A 22,157-nucleotide genomic window follows, 5' to 3' on the forward strand; every position below is an offset into this window, starting at 1 on the left:
CATTGTATGTAAGTATATAAATCTGCCCTAAGTTGAAACTTACATAGCGAGGGTTTTATGATGCGATATTCTGTCGCTCAGTGCAATAAATACGGCCCGTAATTATATAATTATTATTATTGGAAATTCTTACGGGTATAATATAAGTTCAAATTATTGTAAGTGCTGATATATATTCTAAGTCAAATATTCATAGCGTGTGTATAGAGATGCGATTTCCTGACGCTCAGTTGAATGAATAAGGCACGTATCAGTGAAAATAAAAGTCAGCAAGTGATAAAGTCAATAATTAGCATATAAGTGTGTGAGTGAATTAGTATATAAGTGTGTGAGTATTATGTTTGTCGAAACATTCCTTGCGAGGGTATTTTCATGCGATATTCTCATGCTCACTTGAATAAATAATGGCAGTAAGTATGTACAGTGCATTATAGGGGTGTAAACGTGTGTAATGTAAGAGGGAAATTATAAATGAAGTGAATAAATAAAGTAGATGATGAAACATGAGTGTTTGAGATCGTGGTTGCTACGTGAATATGCGCTAGCATATCGCTAAATGGCCTCGTAATGAATGAAAATAATTGAAAACATTCACAGTGGTGGAGGAAAGGTTCTATGTAAAGAGGAAAATAATTGGAAAGTGATAAAACAATTTGGTATGTTGAAATACGAGTCATAGTGAGTGCGCTTACTAAGCTGATGTGCGCTATACTTATGCTGCATGTCATCATAATGAATGAAAACACCTGAAAACACTTACAAACAGTTGTAATTGGTAAAATGTCATTGAAACAGAAGTATACAAGTAGAAAAAATGATAGGTTGACTCATACCAGACAATTAGCATATAGCATGTTACGACTCGGAACAAACTCGCTATGCTCGCGCGATGGTACAATGCTTATTTTTCATATATATGTGTCTGAAATCCATTATATTGTTACTGTTATTGTTTATTAGTTCAAATTCAATAAATATAGAGGTGTTGTATGTTGTTTCTCCCATTATTCCTTATCATAGAAAACGTAAACGCATATCCAGCCCATTACAGAACACCATACCTGCCGGGGGGAACCGCACCTGTACGGACCACTTATAGACCGCGGGAACCACTTTCTTTGTGATTTTCCTTCGTTTCTCGACCTAAGCGGAAGTTTTAGCAAAAAAAAAAAAATTCCAAAAAGGCTTGGGACTGGGGGATGTCATAGGTGCGGAAAACCTCGGGACGTGAGGGGTTAACCAACTGATCATGTTATTTGCAGCTTCAGGAATGGAACCCAAGTTGTCCAAATGCAAGTCTGAAGTACACACACAGACACACGGCTACTGCTGCAGTTTATTTTACTTCTACCTCTGGGCAAAAAATTCTATGGAGATCCTATTCCAGGCTCCGAGAGCAGCGTTTTTTGGTGAAAATGTGATTGCTCATTAAATATAGTAAAAGTTTTTAAATTGTGATCGGACCAAGTTTTCTTTACATCAGTTATTATTTGCAATTTTTGTGCCAATTTTGGTGCGATTTGAATGTGTAGTTTTGCGTACCCAAAATACACACACACACACACACACACACACACACACACACACACACACACACACACACACACACACACACACACACACACACACACACGGCTACTGCCATAGTATACTAGATTCACTCACTAATTATTCTCCAAAGTTATGTCCTTTCCTCCTGGCACCCTGACTTCCGCTTCAGGTACCATTTTTGCTCTACGTGCTAAGTTTGATTTTCCCAGGATGATTACACATTCATTTTTTTTGTTTTTTCTCAGGCAAAACTTCACCTGTACTTACCTAACTAGCAAACTAACACATGTTGGTACTCAGGAAACGAAGCTATCCTAACCTAGAGTTTCCTGCATAAGAAATGGTGAAAAAATGGGACAGAGAAGGGAATACATTCTCCTGGAACACATAGGTCAGTATTCACGTCGGTTAAGAGAAAGTCCTTAATCCTTTTTCCTCAACGACGAATTTTGCTTTTTACACCTTACTGTCCTTGTGTTATATAATTACTTATAACATCACCATACTCTTCATAATTAACTTACCAAGCATTTGGACTACCCATATAAAAAAATGAATTGCTATGGAGGAGATGTTAGGGAGCTTCCTTAACCGATGAGAATACGGACCCGTGTGTATTTCTGCATCCCTCTATAAAATGTCATAATACTCACAGAACTCTTTGTGAGCAGGTCAGTGCGATTTCTACGTTGGCCAGAGCACCTACTTTCCACTACCACTGTCGATAATGGCGCAGAAAAACAGTCCTGTTTCGCCTGCTGTGGATAGGGAGTAAGTATGCTGAAGAGAATGATCAAAACAAAATGAAAAACACTCATTACACCCAGATATGCGTGGCCAAATAGGCTTCACTAACGCTAATTCAGTAACTTGTGTTTTTAAAGTGAAAAATTATGTGAGTGACACATAATTTAGGGGTCTGAAGACAGGAAACTTGGAGGACTAAGAAGAAGTATGGTTAATGCAAGTAGCTAGTAGTAGTAGCCTAATAGAGGTAATAATAGTAACTGTGGTGGTGGTAGTAATAGTAGCAGTAGTAACAATGACGGTGGTAGCAAAAGTAGCAATGGTGAAGATAGGAAACGTAGAGTACTAAGAAGAAGAATTATGGTTAATGGAAGTAGTTACTAGTAGTAGGAGAGGTAATATTTATAAAAGTGGTGGTGGTAGTAACAGTAGTAGTAGTAGCACTGTTCGTAGTAGTAGTAATAGTAGTAGCTATATTGGTGGTGGCAGTAGTAGTAGTAGTAATATTGGTGGTGGTGGTAGCAGGAATAGTAGTAATATTGGTGGTGATGGTAGTAGTAATAGTAGTAGTTGCTGTAGTAGCAGTGTATTCATCATGATGAAGTACGAGACCTTACTGCGAAAATGCTACATCAAAAATGCCATGATGTCACCATAGAGCCAGCTCTGTTACCTCTCGACGGTGAGTACTTCATACACAGAACAGCAAACACATCAAATGACGCAAGAGTGGATGTCAGTCCTCGAGGTTTCTGGACACTTGGGCAGAGGTCTTTCTTCGATTTTAGGATATTTGATCCTCTGGCAGCATGTCACCACGAACTGTCTCTCGAGGCTGCACATAAGAGGAATGAACAGGAAACAAACTATCAAAAAGGATCCAGCATGTGGATCACGGTCGATTCACTGCCCTTGTTGTTCACATCAGGCGGGATGGGTCCACAGGCGGTGAGCTTCTCCTTGAAACTGGCACAGGTTCTTTCTGAGAAGAAGCATCAACCTCAAGAATTTTGTTATGACCTGGATTAGATGTCGACTGTCATTCTCCCTCATGAAGTCTGCACTCCTATGATGTCAGGAGTCCATATTATAATAATACAACTCAAAGCATCATGGATAGATAGATAGATAGATAATAGATAGGAGCGCCAGCCAATGTGTGGGAATGGGAAATATGTCAGCGAGAGTTGACCAAAGGAAATGTCTCTGCATTTCTGTAAGGAATGCCAGAGGGAAATGGAAGTGCTACATACATACAGACACATGCAAGCTTATAGAAACCCATCTACGGGTTATGCACGTGACACGAGCCCTCCTAGATAAGAATGCAGGGATTATAGAGTCAAAAATGGGCTGGCGATCATAGCAAAAGGTTGTACAGAGAGAGAGGGAGAGAAGGGGTCTAACCAGAAAAATCTGGGAGGTAACAGTGGGTCTCTATTCTTCTCTACTGTGTGGCAGACTTTAGTTATTCTTTTCAAAACAAATAAAATTATACATAGTTTTTGAGTTAATTTAACTAAAAGCCTTCAAAGCTTTCAATAAAAGTAAAAACCTTTTAAACCTTGCAAACTAATGAAGGAGCAACTAGCTCACCTTTAGATTTACAGTCTAATACCTTCAAATTTCGGCCACTTCATTCTAAAATGGCAGATAAATGCCTAAGATTTAAGCTCTTATCATGGAAATTCTATTTCCTTTTAGAATCTAAGCTTTTATAGTATACACAGTATACATGACTTCCAATCACGAGGATATTAGAAACTTCTAGAAAAAACAATGGTCATTCTATCATTTTTTACAATTCTAACTTTTTAAATTAGACGTCCTGTTATAATCCTAGCTTCCATCCTAGCTAAAAAAAAAAAAAAAAACAACAATCATAGATCGAGAATAAAACTCACCGTATGAATGTGAACTTGACCCCAAAGGATCCTCCCGCTTACCATTCTCTCTACGGTTTTTCTTAATTGCTGTTATCTTCCTAATTTTCGACGTAGAAATCACCCTAATCCTCCCAGTCGCTTATATCCTAGAAATTTCTAATGTCTACTCTTGAAGAATAGTAGGCCTATTCTTTATTTTAATCCTCCTTCTGGATCTTTACTACGAATGAAGATAACTTATCAACCTAACGATATGCTATAGTTTAATAAAAAAAATTTGATTTGCACTCAAAAGATGTCTTACAAGACTAGCTTAATCAGAGATTTAGGCCAGAAGAGAGGCTTCTAACCTCTACTTAAAGCGGTTAAACTCCGTTTACTTCTCTTATACAAAATTATTAGCTTCAAAAGAATGAATGTTTACAAGCTTTACCTCTCCTGTCATTGCATGACAATGGGAATTAAGATTATCTACTTACAAACCTACTCACATATACAGTAATTACTGCTCATCCACGAGTATAATGTCTGCATAACTGATATACCAAACACACTACAAGAAGCAACAAAGTTTCTATAAGATCTATCCTCGATAGATAGTAGATAGGAGCACCAGCCAAGGTGTGGGAATGGGAAATGTGTTAGCAAGAGCTGACCAAAGGAAATGTGTCCGCATTTCTGTAAGGAATGCCAGAGGGCAGAATGTAGGGATTAGAGAGTCAGAAAGGGGCTAGCCACAGAATCGAAAGGTTGTGGAGAGAGGAAATAAGAAGAGGGGTCCAATGAGACTTAGCTAGTAAATTACTTTCCTGTGTAATACATACACTGCTCAACTTAAACTTGTCTTTGAAGATAAATCAAGATCAACTCCCTGCATCCATCTTTAATTTCTCCTACCTTCAACTGCACGATAACTAGAACCAAATTTCAAGATTAACATGTTACAAGCTCAAGATTAACATATATAGTTGGTGGCAGCAGAAGTATGAACCTCATCTTCAAATCTACAGCGAATTCCTACAAAATACTAGCTACAAATTACAAGCTACGAGACATCTCTACGATTAACTACAAGTAACAAGTCTATGAGACATCTCTATAATCTTCTACACGCACCTATAAGTGGCAGCAACGAGTAAATCACAAGAAGAAAGGTCCGAGAATACATCGAGAAAGAAAAACAAAACAAGCAAACGAAAAGCAAGTGCACAGTAACATCTCCTGACCCCCACCGCCCTCTCCAACCGCCCCCCAACCTCCACCACTGATGCAAGAGTGCAAGAAGGTCAAGACGACAAAGCAAATACCAAGCCCATATTCACAACTCATCTTACCTTTCCTCACTCAGGTTACTCATCACTACTCATCTACTCACCACAGCTACCAGAATGTGGTAAGTCGACGTCACCATGTGTGTTTACTGAACCATCACCAAGTCAATTATCATGTGTTTGACACCATGCACCTCTCACCCATTCCTTGTTACTGATTCTTATTCACACATTCCTACTCATACTCATTTATTTCCAACTGCTATTGAATGGGAGTTGGACATTGCATGGTGAGGTTTTCTATCACTGAGATTAACCCGAGGCATCCCGTCAATGTATGACTACGTCGCAACGTTATGTCACTGCAAGTCCCGTTGATGTACCAGCGCAATTGCAAGGTTCATAATTTGCACAAATGTCGAATCGCGCGCTTGATTTTGGGTACGTAGGGTCGGGAGTCCTTCCCCTACCTGCCACCAGGCAGGGACACTCAGCGACCCCGCACGACCCTCGCTCACCCTCGGCTCGGTCACTCGCCTGTTAGCAGTGACCCAGGTAAGACATGGTGCACAGAGGTCTCTCGGCGGAGGAAATTCAAGCCACCCTAGACGCCTTCACAGGCGACAGTCATTAACCCCTTGATGATGAGGTGTGGGACAAGGATTATATCCAACCAGAGGAGGAGGAAAGTATCAGCAGTGATGGGGAGGTCCTGTCCCCGAGGAAGCAGCGCTACGTGACCTATTGTGCTACTAGAGAGGGTTAGCCTGCATCAAAACTTTGTGTAACAACCTCTCGGCAGCCTCTATGTGATGTGGAGCCCAAATTCAAGGACGAGGACGAGGATGGAGCCATGGGATGTGCTGCCACATGGTACGGCTGCAAGATTATCACGCATTGCGGCCCCGAGCGCACAGCACGTTGTACTAGTAGGTATGGGCCTAGTGTTTTGTTTGTGGAGGGCAGAAGTGGCGTGGAGGGAGTGGGGAGTGAAATGGAAAGTGTAGGGGCAAGCATTGAAAGTGAGAGTGGCAGGAGTGAGCCATCTCTCTCCCGTTGTGGTGTGAGGTGGCAGAGCGTATCACGTGGGGCAGTGAGGGTGCGTGGTGAATCACTTGGTGTGGTGATGGATTACATAGGATTACATAGGAAAGCAAACAGCAACAGACCTTATGGTCCTTTCGAAGCTGCTTGTTACAGAGAAAAGTATGACTACAAGATCTAACTCTACATGCTGAAGGATGAGGATAATAAAGCAAGAAGGCTTCCCCCACCACCAAACCCTCCAGGAGAAAGTGAGAAAAACCACCATGCAGCATGGAAAAACTGAAATTTCATAGAAAAAACTGGAAAGGAAAAGCCACGTTCTATAATACTTTGTCTATAAGCTACCCGACTGAGTAACCTGAAAGAGAAAGTAATCAAATCAACTAATAGTTACGGCATGACATTATAAATCGGTACATTGAGTTTATGGGAAGTCTGTGGACATATCGTGGATATTACACACTGCACAGTGTGGATGTTTAGGGGTGGTGCGGCAACCTTGCCTGGAGCTTTTGATGTAGGCAGCAGACAATCAGGCCCTAGCTCCATTCACTCCACTGAGACAAGGAACTCTCTCCTGTGGGACAAGTACACAAGTTTCCTCCTGAAGCAGTGACCCCTGGTACATTTAACCCGTCACGTCCGACATCCCCCAGTCCCGAGGTATTTTCGAATTTTTTTTTTTTTGGCTAAAACCTTCGCTTTTGGTGAGAAACATCGAAAATTCATAGAGAAATCGCTCACCTGAGGTTTAAAATACCCAATCCAGGTAGGAGTTCCTCCATACCTGACTGGGATTTCTAACATGCTGGCACCAAAGAAAACGAGTTCTATGGGAGGGTAACTATTTTATCCACTCATAAACTGTATTTATTTATTTACTTGGTACGAATGTATATGTAGTATGAGAGTATATTGGTTTTCAAGCAGTAATAAAGGCATTATAAGCATTGTTTCACTCACTAACTAATCACCATACTTGACCTTTTTTTGCCACATTACCTGATCATTATTTCTGGCTGTTTCTTCTTCTAATGCTATGTAAACATTGTCCTCCACATTGTCATCGACTGGGGAATCACTCTGGCCCTGAATATCTTTACTAGCCAGGTCACTGGTAACAGGTCCTTTGCCAAGATAATGGCGTGAGGGGGGGAGGGGGTAGGTTATGCGGTGTAAGGCATTGTCCCTGCTTGGCATCTTGTAGAGGAATAGAGGAAGGTGTCCTGTGTATACATACGAAAAATCACGCACAAAAATTGAAAATTGTGCAAATTAGGGACTTTGCAATTGCACGACGTACTGGTACGTCGCCGGGACTGGCAAATGCAAATCGTTGCAATGTACCCATACGTCAACGGGACGGGGCAGGTTAAAAAATCCCGATGGTGGTCACTTGACTAACAGGGATCCTCAGTGATCCACAGCCCATCACAGGTCGAAAGTGAGAGTAGTGACCATTAACTCAGGGTAATCTGTGCAAATCCTAATCTGTGCTTATAGTGCTTTCTTTGCATTGGGGAGATTGAAATATATACGACGGGTGTCCTAGATATAAGGGGGCTGCACAGTGTGGATGTGCAATGCACAGAGTGGATGTTTAGGGGTGGTGCGGCAGCCTTGCCTGGCGCTTTTTAGGTAGACAGCAGTCAATCAGGCTCTAGCTCTGTTCACTCCACTGAGACAAGGAACTCTCCCATGTGGGACAAGTACACAAGTTTCATCCTAAAGCAGTGACCGCTGGTACATCAAAAAAATCCTGATGGTGGTCACTTGACTAACAGGGACCCTCAGTGATCCACAGCCCATCACAGGTCGAAAGTAAGAGTAGTGACCGATAACTCAGGGTTATCTGTGCAGATCCTAATCTGTGCTTATGTTACTTTATTTGCATCGAATAAAATTGAAAAATGTATAATGACGTGACGCGACACTACGTACGGGTACGTTGTTTAAAGGGTGTCTTGTAGACAAAAGGGGAATGAACTTACACGTAGCTATAAAAGCAAGTTATTCGGAGAGAAAAAGAGTCAGCTGAGGATTCTCGTGCAAATACTTGTCTATTTTGTATTTGAATGTCTCAATTGAGATACTGTTCACAGTATCTGAGGGTAATCTGTTCCAGATATTTACAACTCTGTTAAAGAAGAAGTATTTTGCGTCATGGGATTGAAAACGCTTTCCCATAATTTTGCAGCCATTACTTCCGGTTTGAATCAACTGGTCTATATCAAAATATTTATTCATGTCTAATTTGTCATATCCCCTCATGATTTTGAAAACTTCAATAAGGTCCCCTCTTAACCTGCGCTTCGTTAGGCTAAATACTTTAAGTTCTTCAAGGCGTTCCTCATATGGTTTGTTTCTAAGTTATGGTATCATTTTTGTGATTCTTCGCTGAATTTTCTCTAATTTTTCAATGTCATTTCTGTAGTACGGAGACCAGAACTGCACACAATACTCAAGATGGGGGTGCACTAGTGAGTTGTACAAGGCAAGTATGACTTTTTCCGATTTAAACTCAAATGTTCTTCCAATAAATCCCACCAGCTTGTTTGCAATTCTAACCGCCTCGATGCACAGCTCACTTGGTTTTAGGTAATTTGATATTATCACACCAAGATCCTTTTCATTGTCTGTGCTTGATAACTGGATATTGGTCATTTTGTAGTTCGCATGGACATTGTTACTTCCAACATGAAGTACTTTACATTATTTTGTGTTGAATTTCATTTGCCATTTTTCTGCCCAGCTTGCTAAAGTATTAACCCCTTAACTGCGGGGCATCACTTTCATGACGCTTGGGAGCAAGGGATCATACTGTGATTCTGTGTTATTTTGAATTTGCCCAGGCTTTCAAGTGGTGGCTTGTATCATCTATCAGTACTGCCAATGTCCAACACTATTCAGCACTCCTAATCTCATCTGTACTCCCATCCATTGTTGACAATTTAGCCACTTCTCCCCATTCTTGACTCCCCTCCCTACCTCCCCTCCATTACCCTCTCCTCTCGCCTGCCTGGCCGTGTTACGCTAAGTAAATCTCCCCTGGAATTTTTCACTGATTTCTTCTATTGAAATAAGCCCTATGCCCTATTCTTATACCAAATAATATATACAAGAAAGAAATAAGGTAAGTGAGAGTGCCATACACCTAGAATTGGCTAATTATCACCTGACAACACCTCACGTGCACTCGTTCGCTAATTTTCGCTGTTTATTTCCCATTGAAATATGCTGTATAATCTATTTTCGTAATAAATATACATATAAGGAGGGAAGGGAGAAGCGTAAGTGATATTTACATTCACCTGGAACTACCTAATTTATTATGTATGGTCTTGGTTTCCTGCCAATCTTTTCCTTGCTATATATTAGCAGGTCTCACAAGGCTGAAGTTGGCAGTATTGCACTCACCCTAGCCAGGTGGCAGGAGGCCACCACTACCAGTTTACTGTCGTCTTTCAAGGTGAAAGTATGTCGGATTTGCGCCTGTCAAATTCCGATGCTTTTTAGCCCCATGCAAAGGGCCCTGTGACCTCTACCCCCTACTAAAACTCGTGTGGAAAGAGGTAAAGGGCTGACAAATGACAGAAAGTGACTACCATCTTTCTGGTGGGTAAAACAGTGCAAGTGGAAATGTAAATAATGTGTAAACAATGTGTAAACAGCAAGTGAAAGCAATGAATGTAAATATAAGTGAACAGTGGAAAATAGTCTTATAAGTTACTGCAAGTGACATTCCCTAACACAGTGTAAATAAAATAGAAATGTCTATCTATCTATAGTCCGATGCCCTAATCCTGCAAAGGGTGGCCGCAGACAAAACGGCTCCAAGTCGCTCTGTCACCCACGATTTGACTACCCTCCCCCCATCTCACCCCCCTCCCTCATATACCTCCCAACTCCATCCCTCCACCTCATCTTAGGTCTACCTCTCCCTCTCCCTCCCTCCATCTCACCTACATACAACCTCTTCGTCAGTCTTTCATTCTCCATTCTCTTCACATGTCCAAACCACCTCAGTGTATTTCTCCTAATCTTCTCAACCACATCCACATCCACCCCACAGCATTCCTTCACTTCTTCACTCGTCAACCTGTCCCTCCACGTCACTCCACATGCTCCTCTCAAGTAACTCATTTCCACTGCTCTCACTCTTGACTTGTTCCCCTCTTGCAAGGTCCATGCCTCGCTTCCATACGTCAGGTTAGGGATCACAATACTATCATGCAGTGACTTCTTAACTTCCATACTCACCTCCCTACTTCTCATCACTGCTTTCAGTGTACCAACAACCCTCCTTCCTTGCTGTACCTTTTCACGTACTTCATCCCCCAAAGTTCCATCCTTACTCATCACACTACCCAAGTACTTGAATGCACTCACATTCTCCATATCCTCACCATCCAACCTCATTGCACAATCTGTGACTTCATTCCTCTCAAACACCATAACTTTACTTTTGTTTACATTAACTTTCAGATTCCTCCTCCTACACACTGTCCCAAATTCATTCACCAAACCTTGCAACCCCTGTTCATCTTCACTCAACAGTACTGTATCATAAGCAAACAACAACACCGGAAGCTTCCAAATCTCACCCTCATTCATTAGAGCCACCCCCACATCCACTGCCCTACCTTGCACCTCCTTTACAACCCCATCCATGTAGATATTAAACAGCCATGGAGACATCACACAACCCTGTTTCAGTCCCACACTGAGATCAAAGAACTCACTCAGCTCACCATCCACTCGCACCGTAGCCCTAGCTCCCTCGTACATACTCTTCACAGCACTCAACAATTTCCCCTCCACTCCATATATTCTTAAAACCTTCCACATACCTTGCCTATCTATTCTGTCATAAGCTTTCTCCAAGTCCATGAAGGCAGCATACATTTTCCTTCCCTTCTGTAGATACTTCTCCACTAACCCACGCCGTCCTGGCGACGTGAATTAACGTCCGCACATGATGTGCACTCATGTACCGGCGACATTGCAAGTTGCAAGTTGCATAATTTTCACATTTTTCAAAATTCGCGCCTGATTTTTGTTTCGCCCACCTACGCAAGCCTCACCTACTCGCCTCCAGGCGGATAATCCCCTAGACCCAGATTAACCCCACCTGACCCTGTGATCATCCACTTACCTGTCAGCAGTCACCCAGGTCAGCCATGGCGTGTCATGGGCTGTCAGATGAGGAGATATAAGTCGCCCTGGATACCTTTACAGGGGATAGTGATTCCCCACTGGACGACGAAACCCTCGATGTCGATTACGTGCAGCCTGAGGAGGTTACCAGCAGCAGTGATGAGGAGGTCCCTTCCCCAAAGAAGGTCAAATATATAACATATAGGAGGGCAGGGGACGGCCAGCCTGCACCACGTGCTGCATGTAGGCAGCAACACATACCATCAGATGAGGACGAGGACGAGGATGAGGAAGCAGTACATGGTGGCGTATTTTCCTGGCTGGGGAAGGAAAAGATATCACCACGTGGGACTGGGACAGACGTCACATCACGACTGTTCCACAGGTATGTTCCTTCTATGTGTTCTGTGGCAGGAAATAATGGTGTGGGGATGTTTAGGGCAGCAGAATGTGAAAGTGTTGAGGCGGGAGAGCGCAGACAGATTCGTGAAAGCAAGAGTGGTATGGGAGAGGCAACACGTCCACGTGGTGTTCGTGTTGGGCGTGGTGTGCGTTAGCAGAAGGTGAAAGCACTTGTCTAACATGTAAAGGGGTAATATGTTATATTGGAAGTATTATAAAAAGTGAATAATTAGATTTTGAGTTGAAAAAATAATGACGGTACCTGAACTCACATGGTTACGCTATTGCTATGCTCATTCTTTTCGTAACGCATGTACATCTATAAAAGCAATTGTATAACATGTAAAGGGGTAATATGTTATACTGGAAGTATTATAAAAGGTGAATAATTAGATTTCGAGTGACCTGACCTCACGTGGTTACGCTATTGCTTTGCTCATTCTTTCCGTAAAGCATGTACATCTATAAAAGCAATTGTATAACATGTAAAGGGGTAATATGTTATATTAGAAGTAACATCGCGACTGTTCCACAGGTATGGTCCTCCTTTAGACCCTGGGGCAGGACCTAGTGGTGTGGGAAGGGTTACGCCAGGAGAAACCGGAAGTGGTGGGCCGGAAGAGCGAGGACAAGTGCGATGTAAGGAGAGTCTTGTGGGAGCGGCAACACGTCCACGTGCTCTTTTTATGCGGCATGGAGGGGAGGAGCAGCCGCTCCCTGGCACCTCATTCGACCCTCTGGATTCCCTTACTTCCTCCCCACAGCCCCAGGAAGTGGGGAAAGGAAAGAAAGGGAAGGGAAAGGGAAAAGGAAAGGGGAGAGGTAAGAGGAGTGCGAGTGGGGAAAGGGGAGAGGTAAGAGGAGTGCGAGTGGGGAAAGGGGAGAGGTAAGAGGAGTGCGAGTGGGGAAAGGGACCGCTCTGCACCTCCCCAACCTCCACCACCACCATTCCCTCCCCACCCTGAGGAACACGACGATGGGCATGTGGCTGGGAACGAAAATGTCAGGTGGGACTGGGTAGATGGGAGCGACTTCACTCCCATCATTCACCCATTTACAGAGGAGTGGCGGTCTGGCTGCACTGCTCCCGTCATCAACGCTAGCTCCACGAGACTAGATTTTTTCCAACTTTACTTTGGGGAGCTGTTTGTTCAACAAATTGTTGAACAAACAAATCTGTTTGCAGGGAGCCAGCGCCGTGAATATGAGCTTCAGGGCACAACCAGGAGGCACACCCATCAGTATGATTATCCAGTAAGCCTAGGTGAGATGTTCGTGTTCCTTGCCCTGGTGCCTTTGATGGGTATTATAAAACAAAATCAAATTCCGGCCTATTGGACGACTGATCCTATGACCCTAACCCCCTTTTTTGGGCAAGTGATGGGTAGGAATCGCTTCCAACAAATTCTCAGCCGCCTCCACTTTTTTGATGCTGACGATCCAGCAAAAGCTAATAATACTGATAAAATGAGGAGAATTAGGCTTGTTTTTGATCACCTACGGGAAATGTTCTGCTCCTCACTTTATCCTTACAGAGACCTCGTCATAGACGAGAGTCTCGTGCTGTGGAGAGGCAATATTGCCTTTTGCCAGTGTATACCCACCAAAAGACATCGTTTCGGGTCCAAGATCTTTGTTATGTGTGACTGTAAGACTGGTTATGTGCAGGACATGGTCCTGTACACGGGCGCACAGACAGACATAACAGAAGATCATAGCATCGGACTCTCAGGGGCTGTGGTGAAGACAATTTTAGAAGATTACCTTCATCGTGGTCATGTCCTCTATCTGGATAACTGGTACACTAGTCCTCTTCTCGCTAGGTTCCTCCACCTACACGACACCGGAGTCTGTGGGACAGTGAAAAGAAATCGACGGCATATGGTCAAGTTGGGGAAAAAGCTGGACAGGAACGAGGTGGTGTTCTTTCAAGCGAACAACATTCTCGCCACCCTGTGGTATCATAACAGGGAAGTGTTCCTCCTCTCTACTGTCCACCGTCCCCTCTTGCACCGTACAGACTCTGTCGATCACCATAGTGAGAGGAGGCGCCACATCTGGAAACCTGAGTCTGTACTGGACTACAACATCAACATGAGGCTCGTGGATCAGTCAGACTCAATGATTTCCAGTGTGGATTGTGCCAGGACCACGATGAAATGGTATAAGAAGCTCTTCTTCCACCTGCTGGCCATCAAGGTCCTCAATGCACATTACCTCCACGCAATGACGACCGGAGTGACAGAAACATTTGAGGGGTTTGTCAGAGAGCTCGCCCACGAGATTTTCGCAAGGTAGGCAGAGGACAGGCATACCCACAGACCACGGCCACCTGCAGCCCGCCAAAATCCCCTATGGCTAACAGGCCGCCACTACCCTAGTACAATTCCTTCCCAAGGCAACAGGCCCTACCCTCAGCGGAGATGCCACGTATGCCGGCACACTACAGTACGACCTACCCAGGTCAGAAGAGACACTAGGTACGAGTGTGTGGAGTGCAACGTTGCTCTCTGCCTGCAACCGTGCTTCCGTGAGTATCATAATAACAGGCACTATTGAAAGTGTGTGTAGTGTGGTAAGGCCTGTACATACGCGATAAAGTGTCACTCAGTATCATAATAGTGCCATGTTATCTTATGTGATACTAATCATAGGAGGTTGTATAGTTACTGTAAAGTTAGTATGTAAGTTGAAAAATAGTCTAAGTTGAAAGTCACAGAACATACAGTCAGTAGGTAAATAAGCGCTAGGAAGAATTCTGTTCACGGTGTAAGAGGGGTGGGAAATTCCCCAAGGGCTCTAAATTTAGCCACCAATTATGGGATAAGCTGTCTCCCAGTGTACCACCATCCCACCTCTCTCTCTCTCTCTCTCTCTCTCTCTCTCTCTCTATATATATATATATATATATATATATATATATATATATATATTAGGATAAGGCTTACTGTAAATCGTGTACTACTGTGAAAGCAAATGTCTAACATGGAAAAGGCCAGAATGTAATGTGAGAAGTACTATAAAGGGGTAGAAAATAAATTCAGAGGTGAAAAAATAATGACATGACATGATTTACCTACGTAAATTAGCGCTACTTCTATGCTAATTCTTTTCATAAAGCATGTACTTCTGTAAAAGCAATTGTCTAACATGTAAATGGGTAATATATTATGTTATAAGTAATCAAAAAGGTGAAAAAATAGAATCTGAGTTGAAAAAAGCATGAAAGATCAAGTTGTCAGCTGGTAAATAAGCGCTATTCTTATGCTAATTCTTTTTGTAAAGCAAGTACATCTATAAAACTAATTTTATAACATGTAAGTGGGTTATATATTATGTTATAAGTAATCCAAAAGGTGAAAAATAGAATCTGAGTTGAGAAAAGCATGAAATAAAATGATCTCACTTGGTAAATAAGCGCTACTTTTATGCTAATTCTTGTCATAATGCCTCAAAATATGTACAAACAATTATGTAAAGTTGAAAATGGTATGATGTTATTGTGGAAGTAATATGAAACATGAAAAAATACAATAGCTGATGAAATAACGATGTTTGTTATCCATCGGTGACATAATCGACCGATTTCGCTAGGGTCGCACAATGGTACATACCTTATTTCTCATTTTCTTCTGTATAAAACCCAATATACTTCTGGTATACATATTTCCAACATATGAATACATGATAACGTATACTGCATCAGTTCAGAGTACCCGTGCCACCATAGAAAACATACGGCGAAAAGACTACTCATAGAGCATGGCAGTAACTGTCAAATTTATGTGCTCCAGGTAAGCCATTTCTGGACCCAAGGGACACCTTTCTTTGTGATTTTCCTTAGTTTCTGACCAAAAGCGAATGTTTGAGCAAAAAAAATAAAATGGTTCAAAAAAAGCTGGGACTGGGGCGGACCAAAGATCAGAAAACGTCGGGATTGAGCGGGTTAAACATCTTAGAACAAATATCTGATCTACACACCCTTTTCCCTTCCTAAATCTCCCTTGTTCTCCGACTAACTCCTCTGTCATATGCCTAACCCTATCAATGAGTATTTTACCATATATTTTACCAGTCACACTAAGAAGACAAATACCCCTATGGTTACCACATACTTCTCTCTCCCCTTTCCCTTTGTATAAAGGAACAATTATACCTGATTTCCAGTCCCCTGGAACCCTTCCCTCTTCCCAAGCCAATCTACACAACTTCCATATCCACTCCACAACAATCTCACCCCCATACCTAAGCATTTCACCACACACTCCATCAATTCCTGGGGCCTTTCCCAACTTAATCTTCTTCATCGCTTCCAGTACTTCTGCCCTACTGACCTCTTCCTCCCTCCTCTCATCTCTTCTTCTCCCAGCCATTCCCCAACCACTTATACTCGCACTGCTCTCACTCTCTACATTCAACAAATCCTCAAAGTGCTCCTTCCATCTCCTCAATTTCTCTCTCTTCTCCACCAACAATCTATTATTCCTATATTTCACTCCCCTACTATTTCCCCTTTCACACTGCCTTACTTTCTTTACCTCCTTCCAAAATAACTTCTTACTCTCCCTCCATTTCACACTCAGATTCCTCCCAAACTCTTCATCCACTTTTCTCTTACTCTCCTTCACCAGTCTCTTAACCTCCCTTCTCCTGCTCACATATACCTCTCTCTTCTCTTTCTCATCTTCTCCCATACCTCTAATCGCTAACCATTCACTATATGCCTTCTTCATTTGTTCCACAGCTCGTTTCACCTCATCATTCCACCATGCTGTCCCTTGCACACCCTTGCATCTCCTCCTCACTCCACAAACCGCCTCACACGCTGCGCCTATCTCTTCCGTGAATATCTTACCTACGTCTTCCACCCCTTCCATCTGCTGCTCTAGCTCATACCTTCCCAATCTTTCTTCCACTATGCTCTTATACTCTATAATTTTCTCATTATCTTGCAATTTCTCCACTGTTCTCACAGGAGCTGCTTCCTCTTGTCTTCCTCTTCGTCTCCTCAACCACTTTCTTTGCAGGTCTACCTTGGCCATCACTAGGTGAAGGTCCGAGACTCCATTCCCCCACCCACTCCACACTCTTGCATCCAGCACTTGTCTTCTCATTCGCTCATCCACACACACGTGGTCTATCATTGCCTTTCGTTCAACAAGTTCACCATCCATCCTCCTCATTACTCTCCATGTATACCGGTGGATCATCTTATGTCAAAAGTAGGTGTTGGCTACTGCCAACCCCTTACAAGCACAGATGTCCACCAAAGCACTTCCATTCCCATCTACGTCAGTTGGCACACCCCACTGACCAACCACTCCATCCACTCGTACATTCCCAACTTTGCCATTCATGTCTCCAATCAACAGCACTCTCTCGCTACTCTCAAACTTGTCCATACACGCTTCTACTCTCGCCCAAAACTCATCTTTCACTCTTGCCACTCGATCCTCTGTCGAGGCATACACACATACAATCGCCCAAGCTTGTATACCTACTTTCATCCTCATCCATACAATCCTTGCACCCACTGTTCCATACTCTCTTATATTCTCCTTCCACTTCTTGCTTATCATCAGACATACTCCCTCTCTTCCCCTCTCATTCTCATTGACTCCCGCACATATACCTTAACCATATTCCCATTCTCTCACCCTTTCATCTCGCCATTTAGTTTCAGTCAATCCACATATATCCACTTTTGCATCCTCAAGCACCTGAACAATCTCTCTCTCTTTCACTTCATCATTCACTCCTCTCACATTCCACGTTCCCACCCTAAGAATGTCCTTTGTCCGTTCCTTAGTCGTCAACTTATGGTCCGTCCGGGTCCGAGACGCTTTATTCACTTTTTTAGTTAGTTCTTTTTATGGGGTGGGGCACTAACCCACCACCAACCCTTTTAGTCACCTCGTACGACAAGCAGGGATACTGGGGGAGTATTCTTGAAACCATCCTACCCCCAGGGGGTAATAGAAATGTAAATAATGTAAATAAAATAGAGAACGTAAATAGAAATGTAAATGAGTAGTATTATAAGAATACGATTATATATACTAGGAGTAATGAAAGTGAAAGTTTCACTCTAGCATGTATGAATACTATGAGTTATGAGAGTGAGGGTGAAAGTAACATTCACTCTCAACGCTAGTATACAGGACAAGAAAGTGAATGCTACGTATTTTACTGAAAGAGAAATTGAATGCCTACAGTGACAATAAACTACTATTACTCAAGGAAACCTATGGATAAAGACTGTAGATATATATAAGTGTTATATAGTAATAGAAATATAAAGTGTGAGGAGCTTTATGAATAATAAATGACAGAACACCAGCAGCGAACGATCGGACGTGGGAAGGTCATACGCCCTCGTAATTTTCATTGCTTTCAGTATTTTTTTTTTTTTTGGAGTATGGATTCCAAACTATTTGAGAATCATAGAATAGTGTTTCTAGTGATAATATCAGGCTGTGGTAATCATATTATGGGTTGTCGGGAAGTGTTAAGTGGAGACTTCGTTACCCAACTTCAGAGGTCTCCACAAGTCCTACGGTACTCGATGAAGGCTCAACAAACATGCCAGGTGAAAGCTGAGGGTAGAGCCATATGCATAAGTAATTTTAATATTCTAGGACTAATAACTGATTTTTGGCAAATATTTTTAGAGAGTCTGTCGGAGCTCGAATATGCCCGCGGGAGCTGCAAGACAAAGGAAAACAAGCCCGCGGTTTAAGGGTTAAGGTCTTTTGTAACTCCTGTCACTGTAATTTTGAAGTTACTTTACTGTTTTTTTTAGTATCATCTGCAAATTTGGATAATTTACAATTTAGATCCTCATCAATATCATTTATATAGATAATAAAAAGTATCGGTCCAAGTACTGAGCCTTGGGGAACGCTGCTGATCACATTACACCATTTGGATTCCTTTCCGTTTATCACAACTCGCTGTTTTCGGTCTGAAAGCCAGTCTTCTGAGGAGGAGCCACTCCCCAGCACGTCTTATGCTCCGCAATATTCCCATACTTCCTCCCCACAGCCCCCTGATGTTCCCCAAGGCCGTAAGGGTAAGGAAAAAATGGAAGGGTAAAGGCCAAAGGAAAAGGAGTGCAAGTTGGGAAGCCCTTCACACTCCTCCTCCCCAACCTCCCCCACAAGCATCTCCTCCCCACCCCGACGAAGGCGACGATGGGGGCGAGGGTATTGTGATTTGGAATTGGGAAGATGGCAGTGATTTTTCTTCCATCATTCACCCCTTCACTGAGCAGGGGCACGCTGGCTGCACGGCTCCAGGGATTCACTGTTGTTCCACCAGTCTGGATTTTTTCCACCTGTTCTTCGGTAAGGGTTTTGTGGAGAAGATAGTGGAACAAACAAACCGTTTTGCTAGCAGCCAGCGCCGTCAGAGTGATCGACTGGGCACAAGGAGCAGCCATTCAATCATTTATGATTACCCTGTCTCCCTCGCAGAAATTTTTTATTTTTTGCCCTGGTAATTTTGATGGGTATTGTACATATAAACAGAATTTCGGCATACTGGGCAACGGACCCTATCGTGCAGACTCCAATATTTGGCAAGATCATTAGCCGTAATCGGTTTTAGCAAATTCTAAACTGCCTCCACTTTTATGATGCTGATGATCCTGCCAATGCAAATGACACTGATAAGATGAGGTGAATTAGGTTGGTTTTTGATTACCTACAGCAAACATTCCGTTCCTCATTTTATCCCTATAGAGACCTTGTCATAGACGAGAGTCTTGTGTTGTAGAGAGGCAATATTTCCTTTCGGGAGTAAATACCCAGCTAAAGGCACCGTTTTGGGTTGAAGATCTTTGTCATGTGTGATTGTAGGACTGGTTATGTGCATGACATAGTCTTGTACACCGGTGCACAGACAGACATAATAGAAGATTGGAGTATTGGACTGTCTGGAGCAGTGGTAAAGACAATGATTGAAGACTACCTTCATCGTGGTCACGTCCTTTACCTGGATAACTGGTACACTAGCCCTCTTCTCGCTCATTACCTACACCTGTATGACACGGGACTCTGTAGTACCATCAAGGTGAACCAGCGTCACATGGTCAAGGTGGGGTGGAAACTTGCAGGCTTCCAGGCTAACAACATCCTAGCTACAATGTGGAACCACAACAGAGAAGTCAGTCTCTTGCCCATGGTTCACCGTCCATTGATGCACCGTACAGAGTCCGTGGATTACCGCAGTGAGAGGAGGCGCCACATCTGGAAAGCTTAGTGTGTGCTTGATTATAACATCAACATGTGCCTGATGGACCAGTCAGACTCCATGATATCCACTGTCGAGTGTGCCAGGACCACGATGATGTGGTACAAGAAGCTCTTCTTTCACCTGCTAGATATAACTGCCCTCAATTGCCACCACCTGCATGCCATGACAACAGGAGTAAAGGAAACCTTTGAAGGGTTTGTGAGGGAGCTTACACGTGAGATTTTTGCCAAGTATGTTGTCGAGAGGCCCCTACAATGCATATGCACTGCACCTGCCGTCCAAACTGTCCTGAGAATATCCGTCCGCAATTTTCCCACTCCTATACCTCCCCAGCCAAATGGACCTAGGCCCCAACGCAGGTGTCATGTGCGTGGTAATTCCCGTGTGAGACCCACCACTCAGAGAAAAGACACCCGCTATGAGTGCATTGGTTGTAACGTGGGTCTTCATTCACCCATGTTTAAGTGAATATCACACCTTGATGCAGTTCTGATATGGTGTGAATGCGATATGACGCTCATACTCAGGAAGAAATGCGACATACAGACGCTCAGTGTAAGTATAAGGCCCGTAAATATGTAAATAGTAGTATAAAAGTGGAAACAGGTGTAATGTAAGTGGAAAATTATTATGGAAGTGCATAAATATATTCTAAGTCGAAACACTCCTAGCAAGTGTATATAGATGCGATATTCTGATCCTCAGTGGAATAAATAAGGCCCGTAAATATGTAAATAGTTGTATAAAGTGGAAACGGGTGTAATGTAAGTGGAAAATTATTATGTAAGTGCATAAATATAATCTAAGTCGAAACACTCCTAGCGAGGGTATATAGATGCAATATTCTGACTCTCAGTGTAATAAATAAGGCCCGTAAATATGTAAATAGTAGTATAAGGTGGAAACGGGTGTAATGTAAGTGGGGAAGTATATTGGAGGTGAAGAAATAAAGTACAAGTTGAAAAACAAGTGGTAGCGAATGTGCTTGCTACGTGGATATGCGCTAGCATTTCATTAAATACCCTCGTAAGGAATGTAAATAAGTGCAAAGACTTACATTGGGTGAAAAATGGTACAATGTCATAAAAACAATAATATGAATGTAAAAAAAATATAATGTATGTTGAGAGAAGAGTCATAGCGAGTGCGCTGAATAAGCAGATGTGCGCAATAGTTATGCTAAATATCATCGTAATGAATGTAAACAGCTGAAAACATTTACTTAAAGTCAAAAATGGTAAAATGTCTTTGAAACAGTATTATGGAAGTAGAAAAAATGTTATGTTTACTGAAACAAGAAACTTAGCAAATAGCACATAACCAATATAACCAAACTCGCTATGTACATGTGATGGAACAATGCTTATTTTTCCTATACTGGTATATATATTTGAAGAGCATTATATTGTTGTTGTGATTGTTTATTAGTTCCAAATCAATAAATGTAGATGTGTTCTTTGCTGTTTTTCCCAAAATTACCTACCATAGAATACGTGAGAGCCTGACACGTCAGTGACAGAATACGATATCTGACACGGGGTGCCTCACCTGTTCTGACCACTTATGGACCCTGGTAAGCCCTTTCTTGGTGATTTTCCTTTGTTTCTCAACAAAAGCGGAGGTTTTAGCCAAAAAAATAAATTTCCAAAATAGCTCGGGATTGAGGGGTGTCGGAGGTGGGAAATCGGTCAGGACGTGATGGGTTAATTTGCACTGCAATCAACACTGAGATCACCAAGCCATGGAATTTCCGGAGTAATATCGTCCATAAACACAGCCCTAGAATTATTGAGAGGGAGATCTTCTATCAACTCTGCATTTACCTTCTGAAAGTGACATC

General features: G+C 42.5%; 1 protein-coding gene across 1 annotated transcript in view; it reads left to right on the forward strand.

Annotated features, from left to right (window-relative positions):
* Positions 1–22,157, forward strand: part of LOC145398709 (uncharacterized) — a 365,900-nt gene that overhangs the window by 303,466 nt on the left and 40,277 nt on the right. The window contains exon 5 of the mRNA XM_080271511.1: positions 2,223–2,322. Within this exon, the coding sequence (XP_080127637.1) occupies positions 2,223–2,322 (100 nt within the window). The remainder of the gene's footprint in view (positions 1–2,222; positions 2,323–22,157) is intronic.

This window comes from Coenobita brevimanus, chromosome 46 (assembly GCF_032717465.1).
Source record: "Coenobita brevimanus isolate Jiangsu-jjx chromosome 46, ASM3271746v2, whole genome shotgun sequence".
NCBI classification, from domain to species: Eukaryota; Metazoa; Arthropoda; class Malacostraca; order Decapoda; family Coenobitidae; genus Coenobita; species Coenobita brevimanus.